Source organism: Siphateles boraxobius, unplaced genomic scaffold (genome assembly GCF_051911475.1).
Source record: "Siphateles boraxobius isolate OS27281-9 unplaced genomic scaffold, OSU_SipBor_1 19, whole genome shotgun sequence".
Taxonomy (NCBI): Eukaryota; Metazoa; Chordata; class Actinopteri; order Cypriniformes; family Leuciscidae; genus Siphateles; species Siphateles boraxobius.
Genome location: NW_027508799.1, coordinates 3,615,786 through 3,640,700, shown reverse-complemented (window position 1 = coordinate 3,640,700; position 24,915 = coordinate 3,615,786). Strand labels below are relative to the sequence as shown.

Below are 24,915 nucleotides of genomic sequence, written 5' to 3'. Positions count from 1 at the left end.
TCGCTCTCGGAGACGGAGGGGGAAGAGGACTTCCCGCGTCCCGCAATGCCTGGAAGTCCTCCCTGTACTTCCTGTCAGCCCAGAGTCCTCGCCGCTGGTCCCGTCCGATCCAGAGACGGTTCAAGTCACGTCTGCCGATCCAGAGACGGTTCAAGTCACGTCTGCCGATCCAGAGACGGTTCAAGTCACGTCTGCCGATCCAGAGACGGTTCAAGTCACGTCTGCCGATCCAGAGACGGTTCAAGTCACGTCTGCCGATCCAGAGACTGATCAAGTCACGTCTGCCGATCCAGAGACTGTTCAAGTCACGTCTGCCAATCCAGAGACTGTTCAAGTCACGTCTGCCGATCCAGAGACTGTTCAAGTTACGTCTGCCGATCCAAAGACTGTTCAAGTCACGTCTGCCGATCCAGAGACTGATCAAGTCACGTCTGCCGATCCAGAGACTGATCAAGTCACGTCTGCCGATCCAGAGACTGATCTTGTCGCTTCCTCCGAGCCAGTGTCTACGGACAAGATAGCCGCCTCCGAGCCAGTGTCTACGGACAAGATGGCCGCCTCCGAGTCAGAGTCTGTGTTGTCTGTTCCCGAGCCAGAGTCTGTGTTGTCTGTTCCCGAGCCAGTGAGTGTGTTGTCTGTTCCCGAGCCAGTGAGTGTGTTGTCTGTTCCCGAGCCGGTGTGTGTGTTGTGATTGTAACAAAGTTCGTCTTTATGGAGGAAGAAGGAGACAGGGTCGGCGAGATTGGGACTCGTACGTTGTTTATTTCAACCAAAAATAATAAATGTTGTGCACACAGCACGTTCACCGTAGTTTTACTACAGCAACACAATAATTCAAATAATAACTCATTCCACGCTGGTTCAGCTTCAAGGTCTTCCACAGCTTTGCATAAACTCTTTCCGTGCTCCTTTCAGCTGTCCCAGTTTTCCTCTTTGTTCACGCACGAGTCACCAGTCCTCCTCTCTCTCCTCATTCTCTCAGTCTGTGGGTTTTTATGCGTCTCCCCACGCCAATCACTGCAATTAGACACAGGTGTTTATCATTTGCACTTGACCCACTTACTCACCGCCGCTCCCTCTGACTCGTCTCTCACTACAGACGGCGCTAAAACCACGCCCCCCTCATCACATACCCCCACCGCCCGACTCAGGCCGGGGAACCGTCCGGCCTGCAGCCCCCCCCCCCCCCCCCCTCCTGGAGAGAAAGTCGGCCACAGCCATCTGCGTCCCCGGCCTGTGGACCACCTGAAATTTAAACGGTTGTAAAGCCAGATACCAACGGGTGATCCGCGCGTTGGTATCTTTCATGCGGTGGAGCCACTGAAGGGGAGCGTGGTCCGAACACAGGGTAAACTCCCGGCCCAGGAGGTAGTATCGGAGGGTGAGGACAGCCCAACGGATGGCCAAACACTCCTTTTCTATGGTGCTGTACATCGTCTCTCTCTTGGAAAGCTTCCGACTGATGTACAGCACCGGCCGTTCCTCCCCCTCCACCTCCTGGGACAGGACCGCACCCAAACCCCTGTCCGAGGCATCCGTCTGTAGGACAAAAGGGAGAGAAAAGTCAGGAGCATGCAAAAGCGGTCCGCCGCACAGAGCAGCCTTTATGTTGGTAAAAGCCTGCTGGCACTGCTCCGTCCACTGAACCGTATCTGGAGCGCCCTTTTTAGTTAGATCAGTCAGCGGGCTAGCGAGGTCCGAATAATTGGGAACGAACCGTCTATAGTATCCCGCTAGCCCCAGGAACTGTCTAACCTCCTTTTTGGTCTTAGGACTCGGACAGGTCGCAACCGCAGCAGTCTTATCAATTTGGGGACGCACCTGTCCATGTCCTAAGTGGAAGCCCAGATACCTTACTTCAACCCGCCCAATTGCACACTTCTTCGGGTTGGCCGTGAGCCCAGCTCTTCTCAGCGTTTTCAGAACAGCACGCAAATACTGCATATGTCGCTGCCAATCATTACTATAAATAATGATGTCATCTAGATAAGCAGCGGCATATGCAGCATGCGGCCGGAGAATTCGGTCCATTAAACGCTGAAAAGTCGCCGGTGCCCCAAACAACCCGAACGGAAGTGTGACAAATTGGTGCAATCCGAACGGCGTGGTAAAAGCTGTTTTTTCTTTAGACATTGGAGATAAGGGGATCTGCCAATAACCTTTTGTTAAGTCCAGTGTCGAATAAAAGCGAGCAGAACCAAGCCGATCAAGCAACTCGTCAATCCGGGGCATTGGATACGCATCAAACTTAGACACCGCGTTCACCTTCCTATAATCCACACAGAACCGAATCGAGCCGTCAGGTTTTGGTACCAAAACGATCGGGCTCGCCCAGTCACTGTTGGACTCTTCTATGACCCCCATGTCCAGCATTGTCTCTAATTCGGCCTGAACGGTTTTCTTTTTATGTTCAGGTAAACGATACGGGCGGCAACGTACCACGACCCCCGGATCTGTCTCAACGTGGTGCTGAATGAGGTTCGTTCGACCAGGCAGGGGCGAGAACACATCGGCAAATTCTGCCTGTAGGGATGTGATGTCAGCGAGCTGCGAGAGCGAGAGGTGATCACCAGAGGGAGCCAGAGCGAATGACTGGGATTTAACATACGCTTCTGGCCCGAGATCCTCCTCTCCAGTCACCACCGTCGCCAGCATCACTGCCTCAGCCTCAACCCATTTTTTTAGCAGGTTGAGGTGGTAAATCTGACGTCCCCCACCCCGATCCGATCGAATTACCTCATAGTTGAGATCACCAACTCGCCGTGTGACCTCAAACGGCCCTTGCCACTTTGCGAGTAATTTCGAGCTGGACGTGGGAAGTAATACAAGTACCTTATCTCCCGGTGAGAATTGACGCAGTTTAGCCCCCCTATTGTATTGCTGTCTCTGTCTGTCCTGGGCCTGTAACAAATTCTCCAAAGAGAGCCGCCCCAATGTGTGGAGTTTTGTTCTCAGGTCCAGGACATACTGAATTTCGTTCTTACTAGCGGACGGTCCGTCCTCCCAAACCTCCCTCAGTACATCCAACACCCCACGGGGCTGGCGACCGAAAAGAAGCTCGAAGGGGGAAAACCCCGTGGAGGCTTGGGGGACCTCGCGTACAGCAAACAGAAGGGGTTCCAACCATTTATCCCAATTTTTGGCGTCTTCGTGAACGAACTTACGAATCATGGTTTTCAATGTGCGATTAAACCGTTCGACCAGGCCGTCCGTTTGTGGGTGATAGACGCTGGTGCGAATCGATTTAATGCCCAACAATTCGTAAAGCTCGCGTACCGTTCGTGACATAAACGCCGTGCCTTGATCGGTGAGGATCTCCTTAGGGATCCCCACCCGGGAGATTAAAGAAAACAGCGCGCTTGCCACACTCTTAGCGGAGATATTGCGAAGCGGGACTGCTTCTGGGTATCGTGTTGCGTAATCTACCAAGACTAACGCAAAACGATGCCCTCGTGCTGACCGTTCTAATGGCCCGATGAGGTCCATACCAATTCGTTCAAAGGGGACCTGCATCAGCGGAAGGGGGCACAAGGGTGCTTTTGGGTTGGCCGGTGGATTAACCAACTGACATTCACGACAAGACGCGCACCACCTGCGCACGTTCTCGTGAATGCCCGGCCAAAAGAATCGGGCCATGAGACGGTTTAGTGTCGCCGTTTGCCCCAAATGACCGGCCATCGGATTACAATGAGCCGCCTGGAAAAGCATTTCCCGACGGCTCTTTGGTACTAACAACTGGGTTGTATCCTCCTTTGTCTGGGCGTCTTGGGTCACCCGATACAACCTATCTTCTATCACACAAAAATAGGGGTAAGAGAGCGGTTGGTCCGGGTGGAGTAGCTGACCGTCGATGGAACGGACCTGGTCAAACGCGCGTTTTAGCGTCTCATCCTGGGACTGCTCTAGGGGAAAATCATCGCGCTCGGAGAGGATATTTCCCTCCAAAGTGCTCTCTTCCCCTACAGCAGTACCCAGAGGCCCCGGTACAGCATCCCCCACCTGAATCACCGCTGTCTTCCCCTGGTGCTTCTTTTCCCAAGAGACATCCGCACATAAAACCCCCAATAACTTCTTGAAACCAGGCCAATCGGTACCCAAGATTAGCGGATGTCGGAGGTGCGGGTTAATTGCAACCTCCACACTATGTTTTTGTCCCCTAAATAGAATTTCTACCGACATTAAAGGATAACTCACCACCACACCGTGCACACACCGCACCTTAACCACGCGGCTGTTATCCAATGGCCCAGATCGAACCAGGCTTTGATGAATCGAGGTTTGGTTGCATCCTGAATCCACCAAAGCCTGATAAGTACCCCCCTTTATACTCACTGGTATTTGGTACGGGCCGGCTTGATCGGGGGCGGCCTTTGGCGCGTCGGGGACCCGAACCAGTGTCCCCACCTCCATCACCGGGCACCTGTCGATGAAGTGGCCCGGGTCCCCACAGCGCCAACAGGCCGGCCCAGGTTTTACCGCTGTTCCAGCGGCAGGAAGTGGGCCAAGGGATTGACGTGGGGAGAGAGGCGCCAGCTGCGCCAGGGTGGAAAGTTCCCCAGCCGGTGTCCCCCTCGTCGCCGTCCTCGCGGCCGCGCCATTGTCACCGGACCACCCGGACCTCCACCTCGGCGCTGGTCTGGGTGCAAAGCCTCCTCGCGACCTAGGAAGGGGAACAGGCTTTGTAGAAAGGGAGGGGGTAGAGGCCGGGGAAGAGAGAGAGAGAGAGGGGGAGAGAGAGACAGATGGAAGGGTTTCGCCGACCCCAGAGCACGCCACCATGTGATCCTCCGCCAGTTGGATGGCCTGGTCCAGCGACGTCGGGCGGTGGCACTGGACCCACTGTGCAGTTTTCTTGGGGAGCTTCACGATAAACTGTTCCAGTACCACCTGGTCGATAATCTGCTCGACGTCGCTTCCCCCGGCCATCAGCCATTTGCGGCAGGAGTCCCGGAGCTGTTGCGCCATCACGAAGGGCCGGCCGGACTCGTCGAGTGTCAGAGACCTGAAGCGCTGGCGATGCTGTTCCGTGGTCCGACCGACCCGTTGCAGGATGGCGCGCCGTAGGTCTTGATAGACCAGGAGACTCGCGACAGGCAGCTGGTGGGCGGCAACCTGCGACTCCCCTGACAGCAGCGGGATGAGACGCAGTGGCCAGTCTGCCCTGGGCCAGCCCCGGGTCTCGGCCATCCTTTCGAAGAGGTCCAGGAACGCCTCCGGGTCGTCAGCTGGACCCATCTTCGATAAGGTGAGCGGCAAGGCCGAGTCTGATGTTGGAGTGGGGCTGGCCGGAGTCTCCCGGTCCAAACAGCTCCGGAACAACTCGCGGTCTTCCTGTTGCCCTTGGAGCAGCGCCTGAAAGCGCCGCTCGTGCTCCTCCTTAACACTCAGGAGGGCCTGATGTTGGTCTCTTTGAAGAGCCGCGAGTGACTGGATGATGTCCGCAAACGGCGTTCCTGACGGGTTCTGCATGGCGGCGGCCGATCTCCTTCTTCCCGGGTTTCGGCACCAGTGTAACAAAGTTCGTCTTTATGGAGGAAGAAGGAGACAGGGTCGGCGAGATTGGGACTCGTACGTTGTTTATTTCAACCAAAAATAATAAATGTTGTGCACACAGCACGTTCACCGTAGTTTTACTACAGCAACACAATAATTCAAATAATAACTCATTCCACGCTGGTTCAGCTTCAAGGTCTTCCACAGCTTTGCATAAACTCTTTCCGTGCTCCTTTCAGCTGTCCCAGTTTTCCTCTTTGTTCACGCACGAGTCACCAGTCCTCCTCTCTCTCCTCATTCTCTCAGTCTGTGGGTTTTTATGCGTCTCCCCACGCCAATCACTGCAATTAGACACAGGTGTTTATCATTTGCACTTGACCCACTTACTCACCGCCGCTCCCTCTGACTCGTCTCTCACTACAGACGGCGCTAAAACCACGCCCCCCTCATCACAGTGATGTTGAGATGTTGTGATGTTGTGATGTGTGTGTTGTGTGTTGAGCCGGTGTGACGCCCCAAGGGGCGTCGGGAGCCGCCCATAGGGGGGGGCTATGTTACGTGTGGGTTTTGCTGTGTCTTGTCTATCACGTGATTCCTTGTTTGTCATGTGACCCTGCCATGTGTCTTGTCTTTTGTTGTTGTTGCTCAGTGTCCACAGGTGTTCCTCGTCCATGTTTATTAGTCTCCCCAGGTGTTTCTTATTAACCACGCCCCCTTGTTATCTTGTTTAGCTTGTTTGTCTGTGTATTTAAACCCCTGTGTTTCAGTTGTTGGCTGTCGGTTGTTGTTTTCTGTTAGATGTTCCTAGTTCCTTGTCCTGTGTGCCTTGTTCTAGTTTCTTTGGATTACCTGTTTACTGGATTAATAAAGTGCTTGCATTTGGATTCACTCTCTGCTTCATCCTTGCTGCATCGTATAAATTCCACTATAACAGAAATAAATAATAATTAGAACAAGTTACTTTCATAAAGATTTCTTTAAAGCTTGTTTCTGCCACAGATTAAACATTTTTAAAAGATAAATTGTTTTCTCAGAATTTGCGAGATATAACGTCAGAATTGAGTTAAAAACTCGTAATTAACTTTAAATGTTTTATGAGCATTTAAATTAACTTTACGAGCTTCCGTTACTATAATTGTTAGCATTATTGTCACAGGCCGGGGGTGGGGAGAAACCACGACCCGTAACAAATACCACTCTGAGGAGCTACACCCAGAACACCACAAGGCTGGACACATGGTACAGTAAGTAATTTGTCTTTATTAAATATTAAAACAGGTTTAAAAGGGCGTCCGCCTGGACGGCTAAACTCGTTCCACTCTTCCAGACGGCAGCGGAACTCAGGAGTTCAGGCAAAGGGACCTTCAGGTGAATGACTCAGAATGGGTAAGTAACAGACTTCTTTTGTTTCCTTAGGATCCCGGAGGAGCTCAAGGCGGGCTACAAGTGTCTCCAGAAGAGCAACTCCATACAACGTGAGGACTGGCGTTTCCTACTCCTTCCAGACGGCAGTGGAACTCGGGAGCTCAGGCAAGGGGACCTTCAGGTGAGTGACTCAAAGTGGATAAGTAACAGACTTCTCTTATTTCCTTAGGATCACGGCGGAGCTCAAGACGGGCTACAAGGATCTCCAGGAGAACAACTCCATACAACGTGAGGACTGGCGTTTCCTACTCCTTCCAGACGGCAGTGGATCTCAGGAGCTCAGGCAAAGGGACCTTCAGGTGAGTGACTCAAAGTGGATAAGTAACAGACTTCTCTTGTTTCCTTAGGATCACGGTGGAGCTCAAGACGGGCAACAAGGATCTCCAGGAGAACAACTCCATACAACGCAAGGGCCGGCGCCTCCCACTCCCCCCAGACGGCAGTGGATCTCAGGAGCTCAGGCAAAGGGACCTTCAGGTGAGTGACTCGCTTTCTTGGTTCCTGTAACACAGCAATAGAGCTGAAGTACCTACAGTAGAGGAGCTTTGGACTCGTGAGGAACTCAGGAAGTGGCGGTCTTCGAGATCGGTGAGTCCTGGGCAGCGTGAGTGACTGGCTTTCTCGGTTCCTGTAACGCAGCAATAGAGCTGAAGTACCTACAGTAGAGGAGCTTTGGACTCGTGAGGAACTCAGGAAGTGGCGGTCTTCGAGATCGGTGAGTTCTGGGCGACGTGAGTGACTGGCTTTCTCGGTTCCTGTAACACAGCAATAGAGCTAAAGTACCTGCAGTAGAGTAGCTTTGGAACTCGCAAGGAACTCAGGAAGTGGCGGTCTTCGAGATCGGTGAGTTCTGGGCGACGTGAGTGACTGGCCTTCTCGTTTCCTCAAGATGAGAGTCAATCGGCACCTGCACACATCTATACAGCTGGAATACAAACTTCCCCACCCCACACGGGCTGGACGATCCCAGGAAGAATTGGAGCGAACGGAATGGTTAAATCTTCTTCACATTTGTGTATACAGCAATCCCTCCACAATTCACACGTGCACACTTCAACTTGTAAGCACTGCAATTCCACAATTACCTCACAGTGGGTTTAAGCCTTCACTCCATTCAACCTGGATCATCCAAACTGCTGCTCGGGTTCCAACCGAAGGGGGGGAGAAAGTGCAATGATGAGGCGGCTACACAGGGGGGTTATTCAGGAACACAAACGTGCCTTCCCATCACCAGCTTCAACCTCATGAAAATAGAACAGCGAACACGGACAGATCTTCTAATAGGTCACAAGGCCTCCATAAACTCAATCACAATGTTAGTACAGAAAGCTGGAATTGGGTACTTAACTCTTCGTAAAGGGCGATCTTCATAATGCATTCATCAAACTCGACTACGAGGTTTGTACGACAAGCTGGATTTGGGCACTCAACTCTTCATAAAAGACGATCTTCACAATGCCTTCATCAACTCAATCACAATGTTTGTACAGCAAGCTGAAATTGGGTACTTAACTCTTCATAAATGTTGGTCTTCACACTCACGGGGACAATCTTCTCCCTCGCCCGTCTGCTCACTTTTGGCCAATCCTTCACTCCCCGTACCTCGCCGCTTTTCCCTTCCTTCAACTGCTCCATTTATATCCTCTGCAAACATACACTCTCGCTCGCCACCGTAATCAATTCTCATTTCATTCAGCTGTAAACAATTTCTCCGCGTTTTCCCGTTAGATCGGCCATGACGGCAAACCGGAACCGGCCTGATGTTACACCGGAAGTGCTCCTCCCGGGGGACTATGCACCGAATTTTAGTTCTGGCTTAGTCACCCGGTGACATTATCGTGTTCTAAAGTAGGCTATAACTTCTAAGATAAAAGTACTTACCTTTGTGACCACGTTGTTTTTTCCACAGTTCAATGTCTCCGACGCACGATCATCGTCCATTTTAATTATGCAGAAATCATTCTCAAAATATCCCTTAAGGTGAAAATACTACAGTAAAAGTATAAGGATAATGTTGACTTCCGTCCATTAGAGGCGCTAAGTATCATGTAATCTGCCCAGCAACCGGCTCGGTCCTCACAGCGCCGCCAACTTCACCAGTTCAGTAGCCGTTTCTCAATGTCAAGGATACTTCCTTGGCAGGATTGATCCTTCCAAGTCATTTCCTTCAGAGGCTAGGCGAGGCTCCTCTTTAGCATTCGGAGAACACGTAAATGGAACAGGCTAGCAAGTGCACGTCATTGCGTCAGTGAAAAGGTCCGCTTTTGGCGCTGCAAAAATTCAAAAAGATCAAAAAGTTGTGATGTACACTACCGTTCAAAAGTTTGGGGCCAGTACGATTTTAAATGCTTTTAAAAGAATTCTCTTCTGCTAACCATGTTAAATTACTTTGTACAACTTAACTAGTTATTTATAAAAGAAATGCCGGTGACGGCAACCAAGCTAAATGACAGGTCCGGTTCAGTTAGCCATCAATAACGTAATTTGTATATATTTGTATAATTTGTAATATCAATACGATAGTAATTTGTACTGGCATTTAAACGTTAAACTTTACTAATATGTACAACGGTTATAACAAATGTATGGTAACTTACATGTACAAGCATATTGCCCTGTTATTGCTCCGACTCCGTTAACGTCTGACATTTTTTATTTTTTGAACAAGATAGCAAAGCTAGCGCATAGGATTGTGGGTGATTTGAGAGCGCGAAGGCTACACATATGCATCCTTTCCTGTGTATGGGATATTTTTCGAATGAAGGGCTCAGTCCTTGGTTGAAATTCTGAGGATCCTCGACATTGGAACAGTCCTTCGACTGATGTCGATGACGTAGCATCCTCGAAATAACGGCTTCCGAGGATCCTTCCTTGACATTGAGAAACACCTAATGAGTGTCGTGTGTGAGAAAGTTTGAGCTGATAGTGTGGCTGTATACACCCCTCTAGTGGTCAAACGATTTTTTTCAGCCTTATAGTGTCAGCAGAAATCAGGGTCCTCACAACATGTTATGTGGTCATGGTCCTCACAAGGATAGCTAAACACGTATGTGTGTGTGTGTGTGTGTGTGAGTGTATGAGCAAGCATATTTGTTCCAAAATGCATTATAGTGACTCAACGCTTTCATTTCTATGTGAAAATGTTCTGATTTATTTATTGATTAAAAAAAAACAAAAAAACTCTTGGGAATTGTGTTCCAAATAAAACCTTATTCGCACGGGATAAATATTACCTGGTGACCTCTAGTCATTTGTAATAATTGCGGAGTTTGTCTAAGATCTTAATCCCGTGTGAATCGGCCATGTCTGTAATTTGTAAAGTAAAAATTCCCCCGCAAATTACCTACTATATTTCGCCGAACACCGAGGTCCTGTGATAATATTAGTCCCGTGTGAATCGGCATCTCTGTGATTTGGCTGGATCGTATATCATTTTTTCAAGGTTTTTGTTTCATGCACGCGCCTTTTTATCCATCTTTCGCGAAGAATGGAGGCTGCGTTGGTGTGTTTTGATAGTATTTTGGGTGCTGGGTCATATCGCTATACACAACTACACAATTTGCAGAAAGTGAAAGCTGAAAATCATCAGAAGAGTAAAAACAAAAAGAATGATTAGATGGAGATGAATGACATGTAGGCCTATAGCAGCATGTAAGGAACTTTATTCTGTTTATGTCATATCATACAACTAGACCTATAACGAAAAGACATTTCCAAGCAATTCATACTTTGCACGTGACGTCAAAAGTACTGGCTGGCGGGCAAGAATTTTTTATATCGGCAGTTTTAATGTACAAAAGTTGGTGTTTTGAGGTGTAAACGACATGCCAGATGGTTGTTGTGCGATTGGATGCACTATTATTCAGCATAATCGGGTTAAGAACGTGCATGTAAACGCGCTCATTACTTGAAAGTGAAAGTAGAAACGGACTGAGCTTTCAACATGTCTGCATTAACGCCGCATTCTCTCAGAGACGACGATGGATATAACGGTATAGCGATTATCTTAATTTACTGGCTTAATATTTCTCTTGTGGACCTACTGACAGTAAAAAATTTGAAGAATATTTAAGTTAAGAATAAACAAGTTTTTGAAGCTGCTTTTGATTTTCACAGATGGCAGAGTTGTGCTGTTCGTGAACTTAAGACTTTTTTTAGGCCTATATCATTTTAGTGATATTATTAATATTTAGTAATTGTATTGTTTTTAGTGTTATTAGTGTCATTAAACGTTTTGTTAATGTGCTATGGAAAAAAAATAGCCTCACTATACTGGCTGGCCACTGTTTGTCGCCATTTTGTCAGCGTTTGTTGCCCGCCAGGTATCCATGGTAGTCACATGACTGCAAAGTATGAATAGCCTAGTGACGTCATATCCGGGAGATAAGTCAGTAAATTTGAGTAAAATCACAGGCTTCGGTTATCCCGTGCGAATGCGCCGCATGAAATTCAGATGTGTGGGGGTAATTTCTAAATCACACGAGGTCCCCAGATAGTACTAATCCCGTGCGAATAGGGCTTAAGACAGAAATTCATACGGGTTAGTAGGGACATGGTGAGAAAATTATGACAAAATCTAAAAGACTTTGGTGGACTATTCCTTTAAAGAGAGATGCCATTTGGAAAGTTTATTATCCTTTATTACTAGTTAGTTCTGCTTTTCATGAAGTCACATTAAAAAGGTTTCACTATATTAGTGATGACATTTTCTAATTGTGAGGAGTGTGAGACAGGATTTCCTTTTTCAGACTTGCTACATTATCTCTCACCTGCAAATATGTCGATTAATTTTTCAAGGTTCCACTTCTGAAGCGTTTCCCTTACATATTCAATTCAATTCAAATTTATTTGTATAGGGCTTTTCACAATACACATTGTCTCAAAGCAGCTTTACAGAAATTGCATTTCGGAAATGTACATAGAAAAATACAGTTAGTTAATCAAGTATTAATTTATGGCATAACATATCGCCGGCTTTGAGTCGTCTCTTCACAGGCGTCGAGTCGTCTCTTCACAGGCGTTGGGGCATCTGAAGTCTCCGTGAGAGGCTGGATACAAACTGGAGCTGACGAACGCTAATTACCTCGGGACTAGCGTCCCGAGATAACAGCAGAAAGGCAGATGGGAAATAATTAGCATAGCTGATGTTCATAATGTTAATGCATTCGAACTGATTCAGCAGTAGTATCAAAGGTTAAGCATTAAGTGAATGCTTGGTTAAAGAGATTTAAAGAGCGTCTTTAATCTAGTTTTAAACTGGGACAGCGAGTCTGAGTCTCGTACAATATCAGGAAGGCTATTCCAGAGTTTAGGAGCTAAATGCGAGAACGCCCTCCCTCCTTTAGTGGACTTAGATATCCTAGGAATGACCAGAAGCCTCGAATTTAGTGATCTTAAAGAGCGCGATGGATTGTATGGGGATAGAAGGTCTGTTAAATACACAGGAGCTAAACCATTTAGGGCTTTATAGGTCAGTAGGAATACTTTGTAATTGATACGTAACTTAATAGGTAACCAGTGTAGAGATGATAAAATAGGTGTTATATGATCATATTTCCTTGATCTAGTAAGAACTCTAGCAGCTGCATTTTGCACTAACTGTAGCTTGTTGATTGAGGATGCAGGACAGCCAGCTAATAAAGCATTACAGTAATCTAGTCTCGAGGTCATGAATGCATGAACTAACTTTTCTGCATCAGAAACAGATAGCATGTTGCGTAGCTTAGCAATGTTTCTAAGGTGGAAAAAGGCTGTTCTTGTAATATATGAAATATGATTTTCGAAAGTCAAGTTGCGGTCTAGTATAACACCCAGGTCTTTTACTGTAGTGGATAAAGTAACAGGACATCCTTCTAAATTAAAGTTGTATTGTAAGGGATTTTGTGGGTAGTTTTTTGGACCAATAAGTAATACCTCCGTATAATATTTATATATAATTTAATAGCAGGAAATTACACGTCATCCAGCATTTTATATCATTTAGACACTCTGTCAATTTAGATAAGTTAGTGTTTTCATCTGGTCGTGATGAGATATATAATTGAGTGTCATCAGCATAACAGTGGAAATTAATTCCATGTTTTCTTATAATATTACCAAGTGGCAGCATATATATTGAGAATAGCAGAGGGCCTAACACCGATCCTTGCGGCACTCCATAGTCTACTGACGTTATCTTTGATTTTTCCCCATTTAAACAGACAAAATGGTAACGGTCTGATAAGTACGATCTAAACCAGCTTAATGCCTGTCCCTGAACACCAGTGTAGTTTTGTAGTCGATCCAAGAGTATTTTATGATCGATAGTATCGAACGCAGCACTAAGATCGAGTAGAACTAGTATTGAGATACAGCCTTGGTCAGAAGCTAAAAGTAAATCATTTGTAATTTTAACTAGCGCAGTTTCTGTGCTATGATGCGGTCTGAATCCCGACTGGAATTTTTCATAGATATCATTTTCTTGTAAGAAAGAGCACAATTGAGCGGACACAATTTTTTCTAGTATTTTAGACATAAATGGAAGATTTGAGATGGGTCTGTAATTTGCTAAGTTATTTGGATCTAATTGCGGTTTCTTAATGAGAGGTTTTATTACTGCCAGCTTGAATATTTTTGGAACATGACCTAAAAATAAAGACGAGTTAATAATATTAAGAAGAGGCTCTTCGACTACAGGTAACACTTCTTTCAGTAGTTTAGTGGGTATTGGATCTAATAAACATGTTGTTGGTTTAGATGCAATGATAAGTTTATTTAGCTCTTCCTGTCCTATAGTTGTAAAGCGTTGTAGTTGTTCTAGAGGGGCCATAATTGAGGCTGAATCATAAGACATCATAGAGGATTGTATATTTACAAATGTGTTTCGGATGCTTTCTATTTTCTCATTGAAGTAATTCATAAAATCATTACTACTATATTGTAATGGAATATTTAGCTCTGGTGATGTTTGTTTATTTGTTAGTCTAGCCACGGTGTTGAATAAAAACCTTGGATTATTTTGGTTATTTTCTATTAGTTTGCGGAGATGCTCAGCCCTGGCTGCTTTTAGAGCCTTTTTATAACGTGACATACTGTCTTTCCACGCGATTCTAAAGACCTCTAAATTAGTTTGTTTCCATTTACGCTCTAAGTTACGAGTTTCTCTCTTGATTGCATGCGTAGCACTGTTGTACCATGGTGCTTTAGTTTTCTCTCTAACCTTTTTTAATCTAATTGGTGCAACAATATCTAGTGTACTAGAGAACATGGTGCTCAAACTGCTAGTCATTTCCTCTAGTTCATCTGTTTGTTTGGGTGCACTGCGCAGCTGAGATAGATCAGGTAAGCTATTTGAGAATCTATCTATAGTGGTTGGAAGGATTGTTCTGCCTGGTCTATAACGTGGCGCAACATGACAAATTTCAGCAGTACGTATTATACAAGTTACCATGTAATGATCAGTGAGATCATCACTTTGCGGTATAATATTTATATCAGTTGGATTGGTTCCATATGATATAATTAAATCTAGTGTATGATTTAGACGATGAGTGGGACCACTGACGTTTTGCGTGACCCCAAAGGAGTTTAATAAATCTGTAAACGCAGTCCCTAACGCATCATTTGTATTATCTACGTGTATGTTAAAGTCTCCAACAATTATTGCTTTATCGACATTGACCAATAGATCTGAGAGAAAGTATGCAAACTCTTTTAGGAAGTCAGCATAGGGCCCTGGAGGTCTATATAGGGTAGCCAAGGCTAGAGATAATATGGATTTGTTTCTTGCATCTAAGAGCGTAACATTTAGCACAAGTACTTCAAACGAATTAAACCTGTGACCTGTTTTCTGAGTAACATTAAGAATATCTCTATAGATTGTTGCAACACCGCCGCCACGACCGATCAGACGGGGCTCATGCTTATAACAGTATCCTGGTGGAGTAGACTCATTTAGACCGAAATAATCATTTGGTTTAAGCCAGGTTTCAGTAAGGCAAAGTACATCGAAACTATTATCTGTTACCATTTCATTTACAATAACCGCCTTAGGTGTGAGCGATCTAATGTTTAGAAGACCTAGCTTTAGAAATTGTTTTTGGTCACTGATATTTAGATTTTCTGGTTTAATTACAATAAGATTTTTGCTAGATCCTACACTAGATTTATTGTTTGGCCTCACTAAGCGAGGAATAGACACAGTTTCTATATAATGTTCTACACTACTTATATCAATTAAGTTGGGACAGCAAAGACTGTGATTTGGACTTTGACTTACTAGTCATATGGTGTGTAACGTCTTGGAGATGTTGTCCGACAGAACAGCTGCTCCGATTCTGCTGGGGTGCAGGCCATCAGCACGGTAGAGCCTAGGTCGCTCCCAGAACAGATTCCAATTATTTACAAAGAGCAGTTTCTGTTCATTACACCATGACAATAACCATTCATTTAGAGCAAATAATCTACTGAACCTTTCTTGTCCTAGTCGGTACGTGGGAAGCGGTCCAGACACGATGATCGTTGCTTCAGGCGATGTGCTGCGAACCGTCTCGATCAGGCTTCTGTAGTCCTTCTTCAGAACCTCCGTCTGCCGCAGCCTGATGTCGTTCGTCCCCGCGTGTAGGACCACAGCTCCGACGCGCTCGTCACCGTTCAGGATCTCGGGAATCTGTGCAGCGACATCAAGAACACGAGCACCAGGAAAGCAGTGAGTGCGCACCTTACGCTTACCTGAGGTAGCACGGACATGACGGACCATGGAAGTGCCGATGATCACGGCGGTGTCACGTTCCGGCTCGCGAAGAGGGGAGAAGCGGTTCCGGGTGGAGATCTCGAAGACCGGGAGGGGCGGGGAAGTCCTTGGTCTGGTCCTGGCTCGTGTCTTCCGCTGTGGGATCACCCAGGGTCCATGGTTTTGCCTCGGTGCCGGAGTGAATGAAGGCAGAGATGATTGCGTCCTTCTGGGCAGAGAAACGCACGGAGTAGACGAAGTCGGAGTCAAAAAGTTACTAACCACTGACTTGTGAGCATCGGCGCGTGATGTTTCAAGCGTTGATCGCCGATCTCGCAGCTCGGCTTGCTTCACCAGCAGAACGCGGATCTGTTTCTCCACCGACTCCAGCTCCAATCGTACCGAAACCAGCTCGAATGTGTCCTCACCTGCACTCAGAGGTAACGTTAGACACACATCCGATATGTTCGCCATTATAACAGATGAACAGTAAATTAGTAGTGATACTACCAATATCACTACTAATTTAGGACTGAAATGATGGATATAACCCGTATCCTTTCAGTCAAACGGGTGTAAAATGAGAGGGTCGATAGGCGCGAGGCCACGCGTGAAATGCTAGCGGGCTAAAGGCTAGTAGCCGAGATTCGGAAAGTTGGATCTAAGTAGCGATATCAAAGCAATCCGATTGTTTTTTATAAGGAATAGTGTTGAGGATAAGTTCACATGATATAAAAATAGAAAGTGCTTGTTTATAAATGAGTGGTAAAGAAGAAAATCAGGGATTAATGAATCAATTCGACGGAGCTCCAAACACAAACACAGATCGCACGCGCATCTGAATCCAGAGCATCCTGTGTGAAAAATGTTTAGTTAATATAAATTGAATTAACAACAATTATAAATGATATTAACAATTATCATAAAGCCTATTGTCACATACCTACTATAAATTCACTGTAAAATCACAGGAGCTGTAACAGTGTAAGCTCCTGCAATGGCCATGTATTGAGGTAAATTACCTCCATTTGCCCTTTTACATGTCCTTTTACTGCTATGTGTCATATAAGTAGTAATAAATGTTATTATAAAGGATTAAAGTCTCAACCAACCATCATTTTATATAATGGGCATGTGGCGATCTGAAAAGTGTTATGTAACTTAACTGGCTATTGTAATAACTCACTATCTCATTGAGTCATACTTATCTTTTATAACTCTTAATCTTTATAGAGTTATATATATAAAATGTTAATTAGAGTGACCATATTTCGGGGGGGGGGGGGTGTATGAATGCATCAAACAGTACTTGACAAATGCATTTGCAACTATGTTATTGAACTTTAATACATGAAGTACATTCTTTCCATTCAACTTTTGGCCCACAACAATAGAACCATAACAAACAAATAATAAAATAGTTTATCTTTTACACAGGACCACAGGAATTTTCTCTGTAAATTGTTGTGAATTTACATTTGGTTCAGGAGCCATGTGCAACTGTTGACAAGCAAGCAGTGGTGGTGGTGAGGGTAATATGCAAAATGCAAAACACACACAATGAATGGCGAACCGGCCGGACGCATTTTTTTAGGTCCAGAAAGAGGACATGTCCGGGAAAAAGAGGACGTATGGTCACCCTAGTTTAACACTTTGTAGAATTTTAAATTCACACTGTAGTTGGGATAGCCTAAGTAGACATTTGCGCTACAATGTAGGCCTTTATATAACACAGCATACCTTCTTCCTGTAAGTGACTCCGACACTGGATGGACCAGGCGTCCGTTGGGTCTTGAAGCCGAGCGCGTTGGTTAAATATCTGAAAATATGAATAACTTCCCAAAAAGTATTGGAAAGAACATAGAAAGTGAGGAAGAGTATCACAACCGAGTATTAAGAAATAGGCTGGCTATATTGCATGCATCGGTGACGTTAGTCGCAGATAGCGGACAAAAAGCAGTCGACAGGGGAGATATAAACATGGAAATAATAGGCTAAACATTTAGAAAAGAGCAGCAATAATACTATGTAAGAGCTTAAAGTCTCTTTATAATAATAAAAAAAAAAATAACATGTAGACAATATGCTTATACTGTATAGTGTAATATTAACTCACCCGTGTATCTTCTGTCACAGTTGCGGCGGTCAACTGTTGAAATTTGAATTTTAGCCCAACGGGCTGCGTTGTTATAAAAACAATCAGTTAGCAAGTCCTAACAATGTTAATTTTATGATCATTTAGTTTAATTTATTTCACTGTTATGTTTCAGTTCATAAATCTAGGCCTACTAACAAATTAAAGTATAAGACACAACCTTTACAAGCATTGCCTTTCTAGCTATAGAAAAACTGGGCACACAATGTTAACGTTTAGCCTACTTTGCTTAAATTTAATGCAATAATAGAAGCTTACATTTGTTTCAGTTCTAAATTTGTACTGTAATTTCAGTATTGGGATTATGAATTCGTAATACAATGTTTCACTTCTGCTACCAGTTCTCAATGAGCCGCGGCAGATTACTCAATAGAGAGAATAAGCTGACACTTTTCAAAGTCAGTAATTGTATCACCTCTTAGCGGTGAAAGGCAGCAAATACACATCCCCAATTCCCATGGCAGTAAAAGTATTATTCTGGTTGAGTACCAACAGTATATTCAGTAATGCAATGTAGTAATTAGGATGCAGTATTACTGCTGTTTTTAAGGTATTGTCTTCTCTGTGACTTGTATTCTTGGAGTGTCATTCTGAGACTGACATTTAGTCAATGTTTTATTATTTTTGACTTGCGCACACACACCCATTTTCCTCATGTCAACCAGGAAACAGGAATCTACTGAGTTCAGGGAAAGAGAAACTTAAGTGTAGTTGTGTAGGAAACTGGAATCTACAGAGTTCAGGGAAAGAGAAACTTAAGTGTATTTAAGCTGTTGCGACTCTCTGGATGATGGATGAACATGTAACAACAATACTGTATCAGCTGCAATATACAGAGAAACAGGTATGAACTTAAAACTAGACACTGATAAAGTAATGCTAACAGGCTCATTTCTTATGTGTTTGTGTTGTGGTGCTGTAGATAATATCATGAAAATTGCCCCACAAATGTAATTTTGTCATAACATTACAAATATACGTTTTTTTCAAGGAAAGTTACTTAAATTATCATACAGTACATGGGTAGTTGACAAGTAACTTCCATTTACCTTTTTTCAACATTAAATGTGCATGAATGTACAAGGGAAAGTGTATATTTACTGGTCACCATTAATTTTGTTTATCACAATTATTAATCATCTTTCAGTGTCATCAAAATTGTGCTGTAACAATTATTCAAAGTACAAATTAACCATGTTGTGGTTAAAATGAGGTAATAAAAACTGCATGTATAATCATTTTGTTAGTGAATGAGAGAAAATATAGAAAGGTTTAGCTTGAAATTTTGAAAACTAATTTCTTAATTCAATGACAAATAACTGTGTATTGTTGTTTTTTTGTTTGTTTGTTTTACTATTTACCAAAAATGTAAAGATGTGACAGATAAATCTGTGAAATCTGGTATAGCAATATACATTTAATTTAATAATTTAAATGGGGCCTACACAAAACAATCTACTAGTAATGATGATATACAGAACAGACCATTGTTTGAATTTGTTGCTCGGATTATTCTTGAGAAAATTGACTTTAAGCAGTAGAAGTGCTGTTTCTGCTATCCAAATGTGTTTAAGCACATTCTGTTGTTTTCACAGTAATATTACTGTATTCTCAACAATTCCCTACAGTAGAATATGAATGCAGTATGTTACTGTAGATGTCGTCATTTTCTTACAATTTTCTTACTGTATAAGCTGTTTAATGCATGTTACTGTATATTTTAAATGCATTCTGGGAAAATTAGCCTAATTTTACCATGGTATAAAATACAGAAGCTTGCTGGCTATTTGTTGCCAGTAAGTTACTGTTGATTTTACGCAAAAAAAAAAAAAATTACAGTGAAATACCATAATTCGGATATAATTGCAGATACAACAGCAAGTTCTTCTTGTGGGGTCCCTAGTACGTTAGGGCGTCAGACATCCATATCTCAGTTTGGTCCTCGCTGCAAATAGTGTTTCAGCTCTCAGCCTATTTATGTTGCAAAAGTAAAATAGGCTTGGAAAAATCCACAGCTCACGGTCGGTGTGGAAGCTCTAACATCTGTGTTCGTTTCAAGTTTATGATACTTCACACGTGCGGTGTGAAGCAGGTCTTATGCTTATGATTATGTAAATTAATGTACAGCGGTGGTAACTGATCATTCATCCCTGATTGAGTTTGAATCTACAGCCATTTGTTGACAGTCCAAATAAGTTACCTTTTAACTACCTCACCCTACTTTTCCTGGATTCAGCTGGTCACATGATGGTTTAGTGGTTCATGGGTTGTGTGAAATGCCAGTAAGAGCTGATTGTGATGTGTGTCCTAACAGCGCGCTGCAAAGACAGCAGTGGAGGAAAGAGTGAGGATCTTTACTGAGTTCATTCGACACAGTGGATCAAAGATCAGGAAAAGTCTGCAGTGAAAAGTCTGAAGGACGACAGAAGCAGGAGATCAATGATTTGAGGAGAGACACTGAGCTGGAGTAGCTTTCACACACAAGATCACCTCCATTTCCTACAGGTAACAGATCTAGAAAAATAGGAATGTGGACTTGAGCAAGATCCTGCTTGACTGGAGACTCCGTGAGAAACAGAGCTAAAAAAGATCTCTGACAGATTCATCTGCTCTCAGAAATGAGTACTCTATCTATTATCATGTAGAACATCAAACTAGAAATGTCCACCCAGATAACAAATGATATCTGGCCCAGTTGTGGCCCACATTCTTCTGACCCACATAATGGAATGTGGGCGATGACTCAACCTGAGAGTGGCTGGCGAAAGCATACATATCTGGGCCTCATCTGGGCCAACTATGGTGTGCTATCTGGGTCAGGATTGAATGCAGGGATCATTTTCAATAGTACACTTTAGACTTTCTACTGACTATAAGTAACTTTGTAACTATGTCAACTACCAGTCATAAGAGTATTAGTAAATTGTCTGCCTAAAATCTGCTAACACTTTATCTTGATGCTCCCCCAACAGACATTCTACTAAAGCCCCTTTCACACAGAGATTCCGGAAAATACACGGATAAAGTGACCTGGGATTTGACCCGGGTTCGTTTGATTTTGGTTCATTCACACTGCCAGTGATTTTCCGGAATCAGAGACTGTGTTCACACACAACCTGTAAAAATCCCGTAAAGACACGTGACATCAATGTGACATGTAATGTCTCAGCAGCGTCTATAGTTTGCTTATGAGCGGCGATTTCAGAGATGAAACCACACTTGTGCATTTTTTCTCTGATTCAATCATAAACTAGCGTATTACGTACCGTTTCACTAGCCTGCTTTCACTTTACTTCAGCGTCAGCATTACAACACGGCATTGATTACGGCTTTTGTTCGCACAGCGCGCGTTCCAGGACTGATACCGGCAATGATACTAGGTCCCCAACCCGGCATCGATCCCGGGTCGTGTTTGCGTTCACACAGAAGGCGTTCTGGCAATTTCCCGGATCAACGCGCTGTGTGAAAGGGGCTTAAGTAACTTTGCAAGTACATCAACTTATTCTACTAACCCTAACCCTAACCTAACAGTCTACTAATACTCTAGTTTACATGTAGTTGCAAATTAATAAGTTAGTTGACATGACGTAGTTTCTTTGTTGTAGCAGTTATTTTTAGTTAGTAGAATGTTTAAAGTGGACTATTGAAATAAAGTGTAAACAAATGTTTATCAATGTTCATGTCTGTTGATTTCCACAGTCATATTCAGCAACATGGATCCCAGGACCAGAAACAACTTCCTACAATGTAAGCAACTAAGAAAACAAAAACTTCTCCTGTTACACATGTAACTTTGGTTCCCTGATCTAAGGGAACAAGACATTGCATCAGTAGCTGACCCCATGCAGGAAACACATTTATCCTGAAGCCCTATTAAAATACACCAATGCAACACACTGGCCTATGGCCTTTGAGCAAGCCAAATGATGATGGGTTGTCGTGCTTATAAAAATGGCACAGCATTGACCTCATAATCTTAGAACTGAAAGTGGGACAGCATAGCATGTTTCAAGCCATTGTAACTTATAACAAGTTATGTAACTTATTGTAGAACTAGCAAATCACAAGACCACAGCTGTTGACAGAAGATAAGCCACCTACACAGGTGATCTAAGGGTGTGTTCAGACTTGTATTCCGGTTCGCTTGGTTCATTTAGTCCATACCAAAAAAAAAACATTCAGTCCTGGTCTGCTTAGCGTTCACATTGACATTTTAACTCCAAACCTAAAGGCATCACAACCTGATTGGTCGGCTTTTATTACATTTATTTCACGACGGAACTTACAGAACATCCAAAAAATGCTGTGTGCTGGACTAAGGCCTCGTTTACACTGCAGGTCTTGATACCCAATTCTGATTTGTTGCCTAAATCCGATTTTTTTTGACCGTCCGTTTACACATGCTTTCAATTGTGACCCATATCCGATTCATGTGTTTACACTTCACATACTATCTGAAACATCGCGCATGCTTAAAGGGGGTTCTTGCACAGATGGATGATTTTGAGGCGGAGGAGGACGAAAATATGCTTCATATACATACATTGTGTGCGAGAGAGATCTCAGGAACATACAACACGATCTCATGAAAGTGGGTATCTATACCACTAATTTTATTTCTCGTGCCATTTATATGACAAAAATAGTTTATGTGTGCATAATATAGACACTGTAAACCTTTTGGGTAGGATTATGGGTGTGGAGTGTGTGTGTATTGCATGCCATAAAGTGCATATCAAATGCACGCAAAAACAATTTTTGGCGTAAATGGCACGAGAAATAAAATTTGCGCTATAGATATGCATTTTCTTGAGATCGTGGGGGGCTTTAACAAGGGGCAGTGGGTCTATGGCATAATGAGCAGGCCAACCTTTGATATGTTGTATCAATATGTGTCCTCATTCCTCTCCTACGACGACAAGTTTTGTCGGGCCATTCCGTCACTTTGCAGATGCGCGTCGGGGTTTCTCTCATCATTAAACCACGGAGATGTTGCCTAATGCCTCCGAAAATCCGATCTGCCTGTTTACATGACAGTCGCATTTGCACATATCTGATTTATATCTGATTAATTTCCACATATGAACGAGGCCTGAAACCGATCTCGAAATATCCGAATGCATGCGTTTTTTTTCCTGTTTACACTGTCATAGAACACATCCGAACTGTATCACATATGAGCAAAAAATCGGAATTGGGTCACATTTCACTGACAGTGTAAACGAGGCCTATAATGCCCTAGTTTTATGTGTGTAGATACAGTAGGTAGTCAACCAGAATGCCTATTACCACCGCTTCAGCTGCCGCGGCAAAACCACCGCGACAAAAATAAACCAGTCACATTTCATAGTCATTCCTGAAATAACCGCCAGGTGGCGCAAAGGGATATTGTGCAAAACAGCAGCAATTGCTGCATTTTGAAATTTAAGTGGGGTAAATGTCAATTAACCGTAAGGATGAAATACTACAAGTATGGTAAAAAGAATAGAACCTTTTTTTAGGACAGAAAAATAGAATGAAAAGTTAAGAATAGAGACAAGAATAAAATAAAATTACCATGCATTTCCATTTTACACTAAGGAACAAATATTATCCAACAGAATGACTTTAAATCTGTATAATAATACCAATCATAATTTCAAAAGCAGTTCTGTAAAATATCTTTTCAAAAAGTTTTTTGGGGTTTTTTTTTTTTGGATTCCCTTTAGCCTACATAGAGTTTTTAAAAACATGGTTTTAAGCAAGGTGTGGTTTGCCAGGGGGGACGGGGATTTACTTCTTGTCTAATCATCCCTGCTTCTGCTGAATTATTTTAATCCCCCACCCCCTCCCTCCAATAGACCATATAAAATAAATATATGCAACAGGCACGTTTAAACGACAAACAATAAAATCCAAACCAGCGTTTCAGTTACGTTCATGGTTCCAGTGGCCTTAATGCATGCACGGCTTTTCAAAATGTCACAAAGCGTTTTGAGATTATTTTGAATGAAATATTGAAGTTTATAATTAAGTGTTTTGGCACACCACACAATGCATTGTTCTAAAGTCGGGTTTTATTCTGGCATGTGTAATTAGTGTTCGACAAACGCAGCGGCGCGTTCATTTGGATTTATTTTTCTCAAAACAGCTAAAATAACTTAATAGGCTACTCCGTAATTTTTTGGTCATACAGATAAGAGTAGAGTAGCCTACATCGTTCAAAACTGTAAACTTTTATTCATATTAGGCTAACGACAAAAGTTTGTCTGTTGTCTCTGTCTCCGGGAACTGCGCGTCACAAAAATGAACCGAAAGCCGCTTGCCTCAACTCAGTCACGATAAGAAATCGGCTGCCTAAAGCCTTTAAATGTCTAAATATCGAATAAATGTTATCTGATTATGTAATCCATCTGAAACCGAGAGGTACAAAGGATCTACTCAAACATGTTTAGCTATCATGTGAGCGCTTCCAATGAGGAAAGGACAAGGCAAGGGTGAGAATCTCGCTCTAATTAAATGTAGGCTCAATCGCCCTAAATTAAAATGTAAAAACAGATCAAGTGATCTATTGTCAAAATGTTGCGATATTGTTCCATTTAAGTTCATAATTATTCTATAATTGTTATTTAGTTTAACAGCAGCACCACTAAGCACTTTGGTTCGAGATTTATAAAAAAAAATCAAAAATAAATAAATATTGCATGCACCCTGGTTGTAAGGATCCAAAGATCCCTGTGGAACAACCCTGTGGGGGTTTGGAGGCACAGTTCAGTGCTTTATCGTGTGTGCAGGACAATAGGTGTTAATGTTCCTCTTTCATATGGAGAGTGTCGGATAGCCAGCCTGATGAGCAAAGGCAAAATTCTTTTAAGGATAAATCTCTCGATGTGTCCAAATGTAGGCCCTATATCTTTTTAAATCATAAATATTGTAGTTTATTTATTGTATTTAAAGTTTTTTAACACAAAATTTCAATTGAAGTGTTTAATCCAGTTGTTTCAACTGGTTTTGTAGAGTTTTAGAATGTTTGAGCAGTGTGTATGATTGTCAACAATCTGGCATTATCTAAATAACTGTTGACGAAACGCGTTCATGCACTGTAAAACCCAATAAGTTAACTCAACTCAAACTGATTGAGGAAACTGATTGC

At 43.4% G+C, this 24,915-nt stretch overlaps 1 protein-coding gene across 2 annotated transcripts in view; it reads left to right on the top strand.

The window, feature by feature from the left end:
- The first annotated feature begins 18,458 nt into the window (after positions 1–18,458).
- Positions 18,459–24,915, top strand: part of LOC143741581 (tripartite motif-containing protein 16-like protein) — a 33,614-nt gene continuing 27,157 nt past the window's right edge. The window contains exons 1-3 of one of the 2 annotated variants that reach the window (XM_077233846.1): positions 18,459–18,627; positions 20,098–20,288; positions 21,483–21,530. In XM_077233846.1, coding sequence (XP_077089961.1) covers positions 21,497–21,530 — 34 coding nt within the window. In that variant the 5' untranslated portion in view covers positions 18,459–18,627; positions 20,098–20,288; positions 21,483–21,496. Of the gene's footprint in view, positions 18,628–20,061; positions 20,289–21,482; positions 21,531–24,915 lie in introns of those variants that run through there. The other variant, XM_077233845.1, reaches the window with a different exon arrangement.